Source organism: Oreochromis aureus, linkage group 6 (genome assembly GCF_013358895.1).
Source record: "Oreochromis aureus strain Israel breed Guangdong linkage group 6, ZZ_aureus, whole genome shotgun sequence".
Classification (NCBI taxonomy): domain Eukaryota; kingdom Metazoa; phylum Chordata; class Actinopteri; order Cichliformes; family Cichlidae; genus Oreochromis; species Oreochromis aureus.
The window spans coordinates 7,902,049-7,916,635 of record NC_052947.1 but is presented as its reverse complement, the minus strand read 5'-3'; the positions used below and the strand labels follow the sequence as shown (position 1 = coordinate 7,916,635).

The 14,587-nt window shown below is 38.9% G+C and overlaps 1 protein-coding gene across 1 annotated transcript in view; it reads right to left on the bottom strand.

The window, feature by feature from the left end:
• Positions 1 to 1,984: 1,984 nt before the first annotated feature.
• The window catches only part of mfng (MFNG O-fucosylpeptide 3-beta-N-acetylglucosaminyltransferase), a 29,819-nt gene continuing 17,216 nt past the window's right edge, over positions 1,985 to 14,587 (bottom strand). Inside the window, exons 5-8 of the mRNA XM_031736069.2 lie at positions 9,759 to 9,844; positions 7,494 to 7,659; positions 7,330 to 7,415; positions 1,985 to 3,138 (exon numbers count right to left, since the gene is read on the bottom strand). Of these exons, the coding sequence (XP_031591929.2) occupies positions 3,087 to 3,138; positions 7,330 to 7,415; positions 7,494 to 7,659; positions 9,759 to 9,844 (390 nt within the window). The 3' untranslated portion in view covers positions 1,985 to 3,086. The remainder of the gene's footprint in view (positions 3,139 to 7,329; positions 7,416 to 7,493; positions 7,660 to 9,758; positions 9,845 to 14,587) is intronic.

Sequence of the window (14,587 nt, the reverse complement as noted above, 5' to 3'; positions counted from 1 at the left end):
GTAATGACTCTACCCTTGCTCTCAATTTGTTTAAGAAATTATCGTTGATCATTAATTTTAAAGTCCCTAATGGCCTGGTTTCAGAAGACATACTGGAACTGTTATCCATGTACCAACTGGGGCTCCTCTGGCAGGAACAGATCCCACCTCATAGTTAAAGACAAAAGATGGTGGAGCATGTGCTATTAGGGGCTACTCTGTAGTGGAATGATCCGAGTAGTGAAGAATTCTGACTCGCTACTTCAGTATCTTCTTCTTATTGATCATTGTATTGATCACTAAAGTCTTACTTATATGGTATTATAAATGTTATTATAGACTGCATATCTGTGACATGCTGAGCTTGCCTCTATTTTATTCCTTTAATTTTTTTTGTTTTGATTTATTCTTTACTATGGATTCACTGTAGAAGCATATTTTAACTGATATGCTGTGCTATGCTATGTTATGGTACGCTTTTCTATGATATGTTATGCTATGGTATAGTATGCTATTCTATGATATGCTATGGTATGCATGCTATGGTATAATATGATATGACTGATTTTAAACTTCATTATTTTCAAATAAACTTTCTTATTCATTTTTTTATTACAATAAAAATACTTTGTGAATCAAATATGATTATATATGATTTTATGTATTATACCATTGTGATAACACTGCTGTGTAATTAAAGCCACAGACATGCAGACGTACTCCTGTAGCATTGGTCCTCTCGCCATCAATCACTGACTAAATTCAATCATTCTGGTCAGTGAGCTATAGAATGGAACAGCTGCAACCTTTACTAACAATCAAACAGTATATGTAATAAGCGTGTATTTGTAGTGTGTCATAACCAATTCATACCAGCATTTTAAGTTAAATTTAGCTTTCACACCTAATAGTGAAGCCACTGTGGTTTGGCCCTGCACTGCTTTAATCTTCACAGGATGGACTCTCTCATGATGCTGCAAGTCTTTCAAATACAGACAGAACCAGCTGACTCATCAGGTTGTGACCTGTGTCTCCCCAACCAACCATTCAGATCACCTTCACCGCATGTGTATACCACTAACTCAGTCAAGGGTTACTGGTCACACATATTCTAAAAACTATTCATCATCTTTGTTCTCATTTAATAAACCACAACCACTCTGAAGAGCATGAAAAGAAAAATCCCTCATTCTGTAGCCACTGCGGGAAATTGATTTTACATTCGGAGAGAACTTTCAGTCTGCATTGAAATGCTCAGGTTGTTTACTTGAAACAGATTGGTCTCAGCGTTCTCCTGGAGATGTGTTAAAGTCACACAGTCACACTTTTCCATCCACTTCACAGAAGGTCAGTCCCAGACGCTTTCAACAGCATATCTGTATTCATCACGTCTCCATTCACAGCAAACAAGCAACCCGCGGGCAGCCAGCGGCGCGGTGTCATCTCTCCGCAGGTATTGCATGCACGGCCTCTGGCTTTTATTCCAACAACATTTGGTTGTGTGTATATCATAGTGACATTTGCATTCAACCCCTGATCTGTCCAGCTTGAAGAGATTTGCTTGCAAATGTGAGCTTCTCTTTCTCGGCAGGCATGTCAGTTGTGATCTTCTTCATACTTTAAGCAGTTTCTTGTTGTTTTGTAAATCTGAAGCAGAGAAAAGTGACCCAGACCGATTGGGTAGGAAGTTATTTTACTCATTTTTGTTACCGTTTTTTCAAGGAGAAAAACCACTGTGGAGAAGACTGAGCAAACACATAGAGGGAAGGGACAGATGGAGGGGTGGGGGAAAAATGGGAGAAGTGAGAGTAGGAAGATGTGGGTCAAGATGGTTCGTTCTATGCAGACTTCACAGGAACAAGGACAGAGTCTCCTTCATGACATTGAAGGCACAGAGCATCAGCAGCGCCTGAGGTTAGTTTAGGTCTTCCAGGTAAAGTTTGTCATTTTAATCATTATTAACCTCCAGTGATAACAAAGAAATTAGAAAAACAGGTAAACACAATTTCAACTGTGCACAGTGAGTCTAAAACATTTTAATTTTTCCCACTTGCCAGCAAAAGATCTCAGCACACACAACAGCCAAAATCATCTTAAGTGCTCATTTGTCACAGAAAATTCATTTCATTTCATGTAACAATTTCATCTGAACATTTTACACAGATTTAAAGTAGAAAAATACATTTTGTATTTCATACATTTTTCTAAAGCCAAAGTTTTGAGTGCATAACAGCTGGTGCTGACACCAGATGACATCTGAAAATGAAACCACTGCGCTGTGCAAAAAGAAGCTGAAAAACTGGCTCGAAAAAATACCGTCCCCATAAATCGTGCATGTTAAAATACCACAAATAAACAGGTTTACAGCCTTGAACAAGGAAAGTTTTTGTGCCTAGAGTTACTTTTCCCATGTATAACAACTGCTTTGCAGTGGAATTTTTATCTAGCGCATCATTTTAAATTTTTTAAGGCTTAACATTTGTCCTATCAGGAGCATCCACTCATTAATAACTGACAGCTATGCAACTAGCTGTCTCCAAGACTTCACATCAGCTAATTTGATTCGATGACCCTTCACCTGTATTTGTGGCAATAGTGCCTCTTGTAGCATTTTAATTGCAGTTACCTTGCTTTGTGGTTCAATAAATCCAGGACATTTTTGCTGAGGGAAAATTTAGTATTTCATCTGTATGTTACTTAACACTAGATAACCAGTATCCGTGTCTATGCAGCTCAGCTATAGACTCAGTGGACCAGCCTTGCTAACTAAGCTTGCTACATTAGCGTCTAATTTCTGAGTTTCACCCTCTTCTCTTCTGACTATAAAAGACGAACACAGCAATGGCCAAACATTAAATCATGGCTTCGGAATGGGAGTCCAAAAACAGATGATGTCTAGATCCCTCTTTTACAGTCTGTGTTGATCACTGGAAGGTGAGCCGTTGTGGAACACAGCTAAGTCCGATTCACCGTTATTCCTTCTGCTTCCAGAATTGCTCCATCAAAATGAATCGGTCCATTTTTCTGCAGGTAAAGGTAAAATACTACATCCACCTGGATACCAGCTTTGTCTCAGGTGTTTGGATGTTGTCGTCTTTAGGGGGTACTCATGGACACCAGCTGGTGAGGGGATACAGGATGCAGTGGACAGTCTTAAACCTGCAGAACGCAGAAGTCGTGATTAATAACTCAGAGGTGTAATTCTGAAAGTGATTAACAGCTATTGTTAATGATGGTGGGAAAAAGTCTTTTTCTCCAAAGGACTGGGTGATACCAATTGGAATTATTATTTTTAGTAAGGTACTGAATCTAACTGGCTCCTTTCACACATTTCCCTGTGTGTGCACAAAGCTGAATGATTTAATAGGTATCAACGCATCACTCATCAACTTAAACAAATTGCCTGGAAAACAAAGTGTGTGAATTGTTATCCTTACTTTTATCATTCTTTTCTGGGAATGGGAACTTCTAAAATCTATCTATAAAATACCAAAAATGGTCTGCATGAATATCTACGGCAACAAAGATTACAGCAGAGCATCTGTGTTTCTTAAATGTTATGCTCATCATTCGCAGTGTGATATAGCAGTGGGTCCTAAAGTACTGAGATTAATAAATAAACTTAATAAATAAATATTACACTAACATAAAGTTCCTTATTGAAAGTCAAAACTGTATTCTGCCTAAGATGTATATAAAAGCTTTTAAGAAAAATCAGCCTCATGAAAGTCAGCCCCACTTGACAGAGTTAAATCTACAGTGCTGCTCATTAATGTTATAAAGGTGAAAACTGGGCACTTATAGTATGCACGGTGCGCTGGGTCATCTGTTGATTTGCATGTGTAAATACTTATCTGTGGCTTTGTACTTTCCTCCAACAGCAACTGCAGAATGTCAACTACAGGGCATCTGATGAATATCTCATGCAATTATCCATTAATAATTTCATGTTTTCCTATTATTTATACATTTTTAGTTCCAGAAAAGAGATTATGTTCTGGCCCCTTTGTGCTAGAGTCGCACAAGGGAAAACAGGGTTTGGAGACCACAGCTGGACAGCAGGACCAAAATTATTGTGACTGTTTGCAATCCCCCTGCAATCTTGTTGTCTTTAAAATGGTTGCTCCGAAGCAGGGACCAAGTCTGCCGAACAATTCTGGTGTGTCAGGACAGCGATAAAACAGAAATAAGAGTCAGTTTGCTATCAGTCTGCAACTGAATATGGTCAAGTTGGAAATTACATGCAATCTGTTTGTGATAATACAAATCAGCAAGACCTGCAGATCTGCTGCCCTGTACATACAAAGAAGTTCATATTAAACAGAAAATTGCATTAGCTGCTTATATTCAGAGTGCAGCCTGAACCTCAAAGATTTGAAACAAAAGAAATTCCAACACAGAGAGAAGTGAGTTAACTGCAAAATGACTTAGGAGATCAGCAACCCTGCTTTTATATCGGAATATAAGCTAAATAAATAACCAATAAACAAAATAAAGCCAGATGGTAACCAGCAGAATTGAGGCCCCATTGCAAAGAGCCACGTTGCAGACTGCATTTATCTATTAGATGGCAATTCATTGCACACCTGTCTGAGAGTAAGTGCACTCGATCAGAGTTTGACCACGATCGTTTGAAGACAGGTAACCTGTGCAATCACCATGCACTTTAAAATGGGGGTGGCTAAGAGGTTGTGGGCTTTTTGGGCAACAAGAAGTTGGAACACCCTCAACTTCTCATGGACCGGTTGGTCAGTGCAACTAATTGCCAATGGTTGCCAAATGCAAAAACACACAAATTTGTCTTAGTTCCAAGGAAAGATGTCCATAATATATTGACATTATATATATATATATATATATATATATATATGATATATAAATTACCTAACATACAAGTTCAAACTTGTGTGAATGAGCCAATAGTTTGTCTGTTAACAGTTGGCAGGAAAAACACCATTTTTAGATTATATACAGTTCAAGCCTTTGTACAGACAGATGGACCTGTGACCTACTCCTCTCAGGCCGAAGGGAGGGCGAACACAACTGTGCACTAAACCAGAGGATGGGAGCAAATGGAAATGCCACTGTGAAGCATTTGTGGTGATATGTTCTTACAGCTGAGGATGAAGGAAACCGGAAAAGACAAACACATCTGTTGTTCCATTATGTTACATCAAATTGCTTTTATCTGGGAGTGAAGATAGAACAAGATCAACTGGAGCCAGAGGGTTGTCATGCCTTAACGTAAGATCATGAGAGATAAAACTGAAAACTCAGAAAAGTGAGAGCTGGATATTTCGACAGCAAATGCCTTTAGGTAAACAAGAGCTCTATCACTGAAGACGCACAATAAATACATAAGCCTAAAATTATTATAATTATAAAACACAGTATTTTTTATTTATTTATCTTATTTTATTAATTGTTTGGGGTTTTTTGCTGTGGACAAAGTCATTTTCTATTCTCAGTAACTCTCTCAGTCAGAAAAGAAACAGGATATGGTCCCTCATGCACAATAGATATTGATATTTCTTTGTATATTTAATTGTGAGTATTTTGTAGACAGACATTATGTCTCCCCTTGACATTTCGGTATGATAAAGTAAATAATAAACTGAAGGCTAAAATGACGTGTCATTTGTTATGTGCATTTGATGTCCTAAATCCTGGAGCTTTTCATGATTCTTTGACCCTCTACTTGATATCTCCATCAGGCCAAAATGAGGCCTATTACTGCTTTGATACACTTCAGTCAGATTTTAAGGCAACTGCAGCACAGAGTCGAGTCTTCCATGATAACAGTGCTCCTGTGCTTTTAGATTAGAGTCACTTTTACTTATAAATCTGCTCTTTCTGTAACAAAACATTGCTGGACCACAGGGTTTGTAGTTGTCCCTGGGAACCATAATTCAAAACACGTGTCCTTGACCTGTGATTCTTTTGTGACCTTTGTGTCGAACCTCCATCTGCTTCTGTTTAACCTGTTCCCATGTGTCTGAATAAGCGACGCATCCAGTGACTCAGGACATAGAACGGGTCATTTACTCAGCAGAAGGCCGACACGTTGATCCCTGGTTGCCTCCTCGGGCAAGATACTGAACCTTAAGCCCCCATTTTTAAATCTTCAAATGGAGGTGTCATGAGATGCAAGACTACTAGAACCCTGATATCTTAGATACCTTAGATCAGGGGTGTCAAACACAAGACCAGGGGGGACAGAATCAGCCCAGCAAAGACTCTAATCCAGCCCACTGGACAGCTTTGGAAAATGTGAAGGCGGGCATACATTTTCTTTCATTTACTACAGCTGCATTTCTTTATCGTGTAGGAAACACTGAGACATACTGCTGAAATTGCACTTCTTCTTGTATTAAGATATCTCAGGGATTAAATGTGCAGTTAAACTTCTTTACACTGACAGAAAGATCATAGTGGGCTGTCTCTGATGTCAAATGAGTTTGACATCCCTGCCTTAGATCAACGGGGTGTGGACTTTTAGTGAGTCCCAGAGCAAAAAGAATGCAAGGGGAGAAGCTGCTAGTCATTATGCAGCACTACACTGCATAATCATACAGCATTCATCTGTTGAATGGTCTCAGTAACGCTCATGTTTTATGCTGTTTTCACACATCGGTAGGGTCATATTGTGGGGTGTAGTAACTTTTGCAGACTCTGAGGGGAGCGCTGTTTGTAAAACACCTACTTGGCATTCATAGGACAGTCGAGCAACAAAACAGAGGTTAAAATGAAATGCTCTGCTCAAGGAGTGAGGCATTGTGCTACAAAACAAACCTTAACATTACTGTGACACAACCCTGCTAAACTGGCCACACATATATTCTTAATTGCTTTGCGTAATTAAAAATTACTTCTACTAAATATGGAAAAAAAAATGCGACCAAAAAATGGAAGAAGAGAACTCAGGTACTTTGAAAAAGTAACAAAATGCTTAGAGACACTGTCTTCACGCTGAGAAAAAAGCACAAGCACACAAAGATACAGAGCTTTTCTTAAATGTTCCACTCTACCTCCAGTGCCTGGACCTGGATTTTTATGCTCATTTTTTGGTCATAATCTAGTATCGCAGTTGCACTTTTAGACTATGTGAGTATTATAACCTGTCGTGTAGTTTTGGCATCCAGTAAGCCTTTAAAACCAAACCCCGTGTAGCATTAAAATCCTACTGTAATTAGAGTTTGATCCATTAGTTATTAAAAGCGACATATGTTTTTTTAATGTTATGTCATTTTTGTGCAAAAAGGAGCCAGTGGAACACTAAACACACTGATGTCAGCAAGGACACATTTCTCAGTACCCCTCATTTACAAATGAATGTTGTGAGAAACAAACCTGGAGGGATCGTCCTCCTTCGAGAAGCTCCCTTTTACCTCGATGCTGTTCATCTTATTCTCGAATATCCCATAGCTCAGTGTCACCTGCAGAGGAGAAAACACGTGAGAGTAGGAAGAAGTGCATTTGCTTGGACACCTGTGTATAAAACCGCCTGCTACTACCTGCTGTGGTATGCTTCTCTGGCTGATGAGCAGCAGGTTTTCCAGGTGTGAGTGGAATAAAGGACAGTGGACCATGGAGATTCCCAGTCGCTTCTCCACAATAAAGCCCACGGTGCAGTCATCAGGAAGACGGATCTTAGCTGAGGTTCTCACAAACTGGGAGCCACTGACATACACAGGGAAAAAGAGCCTTTCTCAATATATTCTCACATAACAGAGTGTACAATACATCCACATTTACTGTCCAACTTTTATCTGAAAACATGTGGTTGGGCACATTGACTGTTTACTGTGCATATTTTACTGCTGACCTTTTCCAAAGAACTATTTCTTTGATTGGTTCTCTAGCTCTACCTGTAGCCCTGGGCAGCTATTAGTTCCAGCTCTTTGAGAGAAGTATAAATACAAAGTTTCAGAGACAGACTGAGAAACCAAAAAGACAAAACAGTGATACAGCACCAATTTGTCAGTCAAAAGATTAACCAATTGCTACTAGATAATTTACAGAATGAATATCATGTAATTGTAGTAATCAAATTAGCCACTGAGACCATAAACACAGCAATAAATAATTTTATTTAGCCATTTACCATTTTGGTGGAAAACCAGTCCTGTTGGTATTTGGAGCAGTAAAAAGTAAGAGGAGATTTATTAAGATCGCAAACTGATTTATTAACATTTGCAACATGCAATTTACTCTAACTCTGCTGATGTAGCACTGAAAAAGTATCTCTTATGTTTTGTGTTTGATTTGACAGCATTTAAAACGTCTTGATGCATGCTCAATCATCCAGGTAAGTAAATCTCCAAAAGTTGATTCTGTTCAGGAACAATGGGCTGTGAGGTCAGTTCCTTAATCCCAGCCCATTGTTCCTTCAGTGGGCTGGTTTCAGTCACTATGCAAATGTACTGTTTATAAGACTGGGGAAACCTGCAGTCAGCTGAGACTGAAGAAGTCACTTGGATGAGTGATGAAATGTTTCTCCCACTGAAAACGTTACGTCCAGATGAACAGAATCAACTTTTGGAGATTTGACAGCATTAAGCGAACTGATGAGGCAATGCAGAGATTTAAGAGCGCGTGTAGGAATGTCAGTCTACCCCATGGTGTACAAAGCAAAATGACACAAGAACAGAGCAAACGGAGCAATGAAGTTGGCTTTGGAGGTTATGCTGAAAATAATCAGGCCTTAGATGGACATCAGGCAAAGGAAGTGCATTTTAATTTATTTATTTTTTTCATTTTAATGTTTTGACGTGATTTGATGAAGGTGCTGATGGCTTTGATTCTGATCAATGCATTTCCATTAATAAACTTCAAAAACAATGTTTTCTCCAATAAATTTTCATTATACTCCAATGAACCATTTAGGACCATGGACAGTGCATACAGTTTTTATGAGCTCGTCTGAGCTGTGCTCTAAAACATAACCACAGCTGCATCACAATATGTGAGATATAGATTGCAGATACACACATATAAGATTCCCACATGAGATCTGCAAATCCTTTTTTTTTTTTTTTTACTAAACAAATCATAGTAAAATTGTGCTGGTACTGTTGACCTGTTGACACCACCAGTCTGAGAGTATAGAAATAAACCTTTGTCATTTCCAGTTGTTCTGTCTCTTGAAGGGATGTAATTTATCTTAATGCAAGAATGCTACAGATCACGACGTTTACAGTCTTACATCAGAGTCTGTCAGTTACTGAACATCATCTGTTAATGTGCGACCCTGCTCTAAATTGATTGTCTCTTGGCAGGTGAGGTCATTTTTCTATATTTGTCTATAAAGGGACGTGCAACCAGAGAAGTCGCCCCCTGCTGACCATTAAAAAGAGTGCACATTTAAGGCATTTTAGAATTGGCTTTGCTTTTTCAAACCAGAGGTTTACTTGTGTAAGCATTTATGATTTAATTAGTTTAACATTCTGGGCTTTTTCTATTAAAACTGATGAGATATGTTAAAACCAGTTTATATCATTGAGCATTAATGCAAGTTACCTACAACAATGTACAGAACAGGAGGTCTTCTAAAACTAGAAAATCTGCACACTTATTAAACAAGAAGCCATTTTTACAAACATATGTTTAAAACCAGTGAAAAAAATGCTATAATGAGTAAAAGCCCCAAACATGTTTGGTTTGAATTCATATTAGCATTAAATAGATGCAAATGTCTGTGTGCCTGTGTTTTTTTTCCTCACTGTCTTATCATGATCGTCCCTATAAAGCACACATGCACACACACAAATTGTAAATACCTGGCCCACGGAGCCATCTTCTCTGCCAGTCTTCGGCTCAGGCAGAAGCCTGCTCCACCTGTTGCAAACCAGAACCGCACCTCCCTCTGATAGACAACACACAGAAATTATTAAGAGATACAGTATAAAAACAATCACAAACTAATAAAGACTGGACTGGGTGTCGTATGAGAAACAATGCGGTTCCAATGGAGATATACCACAGTTTCTAACCATAAAGGAAGCAAAAACTCCAGCTCGACTTTTGCTGCAACATGTTGTGACAGTACAGTAGACAGAACGGTCACTGAAGTGCTGCACTATTCCTGCTGTGGTAAAATGTGGTTATTAACCATTGTAAAGTACTATGTGAAATATTAGTGCTCTGCAGAGGGTGCAACTCTGGCTGTGAAATGTCACTCAAATGTTTCCAAGGAAAAACTCGTTTTAGCCGCTTCAGACTCACAGTAGATGCTGTTCCCTCAAAAAGCTGTTTAAAACACATTTTCTCTGCTTTGAATGAACTACTTAAAAATATACAGATGCATTTTCATTATAGTTATGCAAAGAAACAGAACGCTGTCTTTGACGCAGAGAGCTATTTACCGACTTAACCCTTTATATGGCAGTCGTTGTTATCGAGTGTTATTTGAGTGTTATTGTTATGTTGCAGAACTTTTTTTTTTTACTTGTGTGACTTTTTTCAATTTTTTTTCATTTTCATGTTAAAAATCAAGATCAGCACTCACTGCTTGGGGTACATATTTTTCTAAACAGTGTGTATACAAAGACTATAGGGAAAAAAACACATACAATTTTCATGTCCATTTAAGCTACCAAATATCATTCATGTCCCAATAAAGAGCTAAAGCCTTTAAAAGCTTCCGTTGTATTAACTCTCTTAAATTGTGTTTACTTTTGTTACACACATATAGCAACTCACACCAACAGACATACACACCTGGGAATACAGAACAAATCCTTAAAGCAGAAAAAACACAAAAAAATACAACACAAGCTCACATTGAATGTTATAAATATTTGCCACCATTTCACAGACACACAATATCTCAGCTATATCAGAGGAAATCAGAAGAGGAAAAGGGCCTCTATGACTGAACCAAAGTGTTCACAGTTTCTCTTTCAGGCGCGTATTCACTACTCTGGTTTCCAGTCTGTTATGAATAGTACATCTTTATCTTCTAACTTTGAGCCATTTCTCAAGCAACTATTGTGTTTTTCCTTCTCCTGTTGCTTAAATTGCTCAGTTGATATTTTACAGGTGTAAATGTGCTGCCTTGTTTTCCTGTTTGTCACAGCAGGCAGGAAAAAAATTTAACTCATAGAGCGAGCTGTAATTGCACAACTAATTGGGAGCTTGCAAGATTTCTTTCCCTTTCTGTTCTTCATTCTTCTCTTTTTACCTCCTGTTCACTAATTTTCTTGTAAAATTTAACCTGTGAAAAACGTACTTGTCCTTCCTTCCTTTACTTTACTTTAATTTCCTCTTTTTCTCTTTTTTCTCTTTCTATTTTGTGAGTAGTAATTCATGTCATCCCTTTTCATTCTTTCACATACTTCTTCTATATTTCCTTCCCATTTTCTTTAAAAAGGCAGATCCTTTCCTGTACATCTCTTCAAATAAACTTCTCTTCCTTTTTACCATTCCTGTTTTTTTATCTCTTCCTTTTCCTTTTTACTTCCCATTCCTTCCCACTCCATTCCTTTCTTTTCCTCCTTCCTCCGATCATTATCCTTCCCATTTCACTATAGTGACAGGAAATCGGAAAAATACTAGGCAGCAAGATGTAAGAAAATGAGATGAGGAGACAGAGAGACATCACTCTTTTTTGTTTTCTCCAAAGGAAACAGAAAGAAGGAAGGAAGAAGGGAAGAGAGAGAAAAAGCAAAGCAAAGATTAATAAAGATCTATTCTTCCCTGCAAATGGCTGCAATCAGAGCAGAGAATGTGACACGAGGGAGACGGAGAGAGTCATTTCAAGAAATGAATGAGAGAGACTGTAAAGTGCAAGAGGGAAGCAGAGAGAGACAGAGCACGACACCCTATTCAGAGAGCATGCTGGAGTCAGGATGCTCTTTAACTCAATAGCAGCATTAATTCTGTAAACTCAATAACACACATGCATACCAATTTAGGCGCACGTGCGCCGCACGCACTCATGCACACACATGAGGACATGTGTATTCAGGAGAAGATGCTGCTGACCTCAGGGGGAGCCCCTGCAGCAGTGGAGAGTGAAAATGAAGAAAACTGAATGGATGGTATGGATTTTGAATGGCAGCGGTTAACCTGACTTGGGTGAAATTTGACATAAAACCGATAGGAGCGGCTTCAGCTTTGTGTTACTGTTTAATGGTGCCTGCAGAAGACCAGCAAAGCCAAGAGATCAAAAAGAAGACAAAGAAGAGAAGCATGATGGATAAACAGATGAAGGAAAGGAGGGAAAAAGGAAAATGACCATCAGAAAAGAGGTTTTTTCACAAGCTGGTTCACATTTTTTTTAGCTTTGGCCATTATTTCCCCATCAGTCGTATCAGTCATGATCACCTAAGGATGTAACAGCCAACCCTCCCTTGTGTAAATTACATGTGATCTACAGACTCCAGCAGTTCTTGACAGGGACGGTGTCCTCTGACATCAGCTGCTCTGTTCCATGAACAGTTTTTCCTTTGCTGTGTGAGCAGGAGGAAAAACACGGGCTGCTTTCATTCATCTCATTTTTAGCTTTCCCTCGTGATATTGGAAATCTTCACTCTGTGGTGACCCATCCTCTTACCTTTACAGCAGCAATATTTTTTCATCTCATCTCTGGGATTTGTTACTCATTCTATAATCAACACCACTGACATGCATAATGTTAACAACTTACTTTATCTACCATAAAAATAAAATGTTGCCATGGTAATGATCATGGTAGGAGATGTGTCATGATGACCTTTCTAGATGTCTTCTCTAAGTTCCCCTCACTGAGCACACAGGACAAACACTTATGTTTAATGTGCTGATTCATGACAGTGATCTGAAAGCTGACATTGAGTCTAATAACTGAACTGAATTAGTCATTAATTCAGTTGAAATTTGAGGATTGAATGTCGTACTTGACTCCTGTAGTGCTAACTACCTGCTATATCACTAATTGCTAATTGTGTGTTGGCTCATACAGAACAGTGGGACAGCTTATGTGCAGCTCTACACACATGAAGAGGGAAGAGGAATACAGGAAGACACCAGCAAGAGAAACATATATGTGTATATATTCAGATTTTACACTCATGTTTTCACTAACCACGTCAGAATTAATGTGACATTGCTGTAGGGTCAAGTGAGTGAAGCGGTCGTTTCGCGCACCGCTGTAACATCAACAGGCAGTCGCATCTATCGCCCGCCGTTAAGGCGCAGGAAGCCGCTGCAGCATTCTCTTGAACACTAGGTGTCGCCACACAGAAGACACAGTCGTACACTCGTCTCTTCTGTCCAGCTCCAAGGACGTGGCAAGCAAAAAAACACCATAAGGCTCCAGTAACACAGGCTTAGAGACTGGTCTGGCAACGACTGGTAGGGAAAAATGTCTATTCCCCAACTGGTTAGTAAGTGATTGCTGGTAGTTGCTGGCAGCCACAAGGTAAAATGGTTTCAGAGGTATGAGCTGCTGCAATGAAAACATCCATGCCATTGATTTGCTTGCTAGTAGATTGCCTGGAAGATGCCGGCTTGTCTGAAAGCTTCAGCGCTGTGCATTTTTACTCTGAATGCAAACATTCTCTATTTCTGGGTTCCACACACTCACTACTAGTTTGTGAGTGTTTGCAGATATGTAACTTCCAGCATGGTGGACAACTATCGGGAAATATGCACACGGCGTAAGATGCAAGACGTGAACACCAGCAGAAAAGCACTGAATCACAGCTGACCTTGTTCACATACAGCCATGAATGATTTAGTTTAGTTTCATTAGTGTTCATGAGTGGACAGATACCAGCTGAACAGCTAAAACCCTAATAAGTCATAACATTTGCCTGGTTCTTTACTCCCTTTTTTAACTTTCCTTTAGTTTTTGTGAGACTCTTTCGAATGAGTAAAGCCAGCTAATGGAAACAGTAGGATGGTAACATTAACTATACTAATGGTTTTAGCTTTTGTCTAAAATGATTTTTTAAGTACAACAAATAAATATGAAGAGAAAGCTGCTGGTAGGACTAGCAGGGGGCTCAGTTTGGGCTGTTACACACTAGAAGAAACCCTTTGTTACATCCAAATAGCAATAAGGCTGACCCAATTAAACATGTTAACATGTGATTTCTTGAAATTGGTCCTATAACTGTTTCCAGTAAGGTTCAAAACTGTGAAAATATTTCTAGTGGAGAAAGCATTAAAGAGTCGAGCACTCTGTGGGTATTAGTCGAAGCAATTAACCTTTCCAGAAAGAAGCTGTTCACTATCACCACAAAACAGAGCAAAAAAGGGACACCGTGAAACAAGGAGAGAAGGAATGAAAAAAGAATCCATGGAATGAGAGAGCACAAACCGGAGAAACAGTAGGGTTGATTTAATAACAACAAGCAAGCTAGTGACATAACAGCAAATAAGAAAACAGTGAAAACAAAGGACGAGAGAAGGAAACCAAGATGGAGAAAGATAAAGAATCTCAGGAGGCTCACAGGAAAGATTAAATCTGCAGACGGTCATCCTGCTCTAATCAATGATCATTCCACATTAATAAAATTGAGTTTAGAGTTGCATTATGCTGTGCTACAAAGAGTATTTTTTGAGTGATTATCAGTTTCCGTCTTTAAAATGAGATGTACTGAACGTGGAACTGTAACCAAAA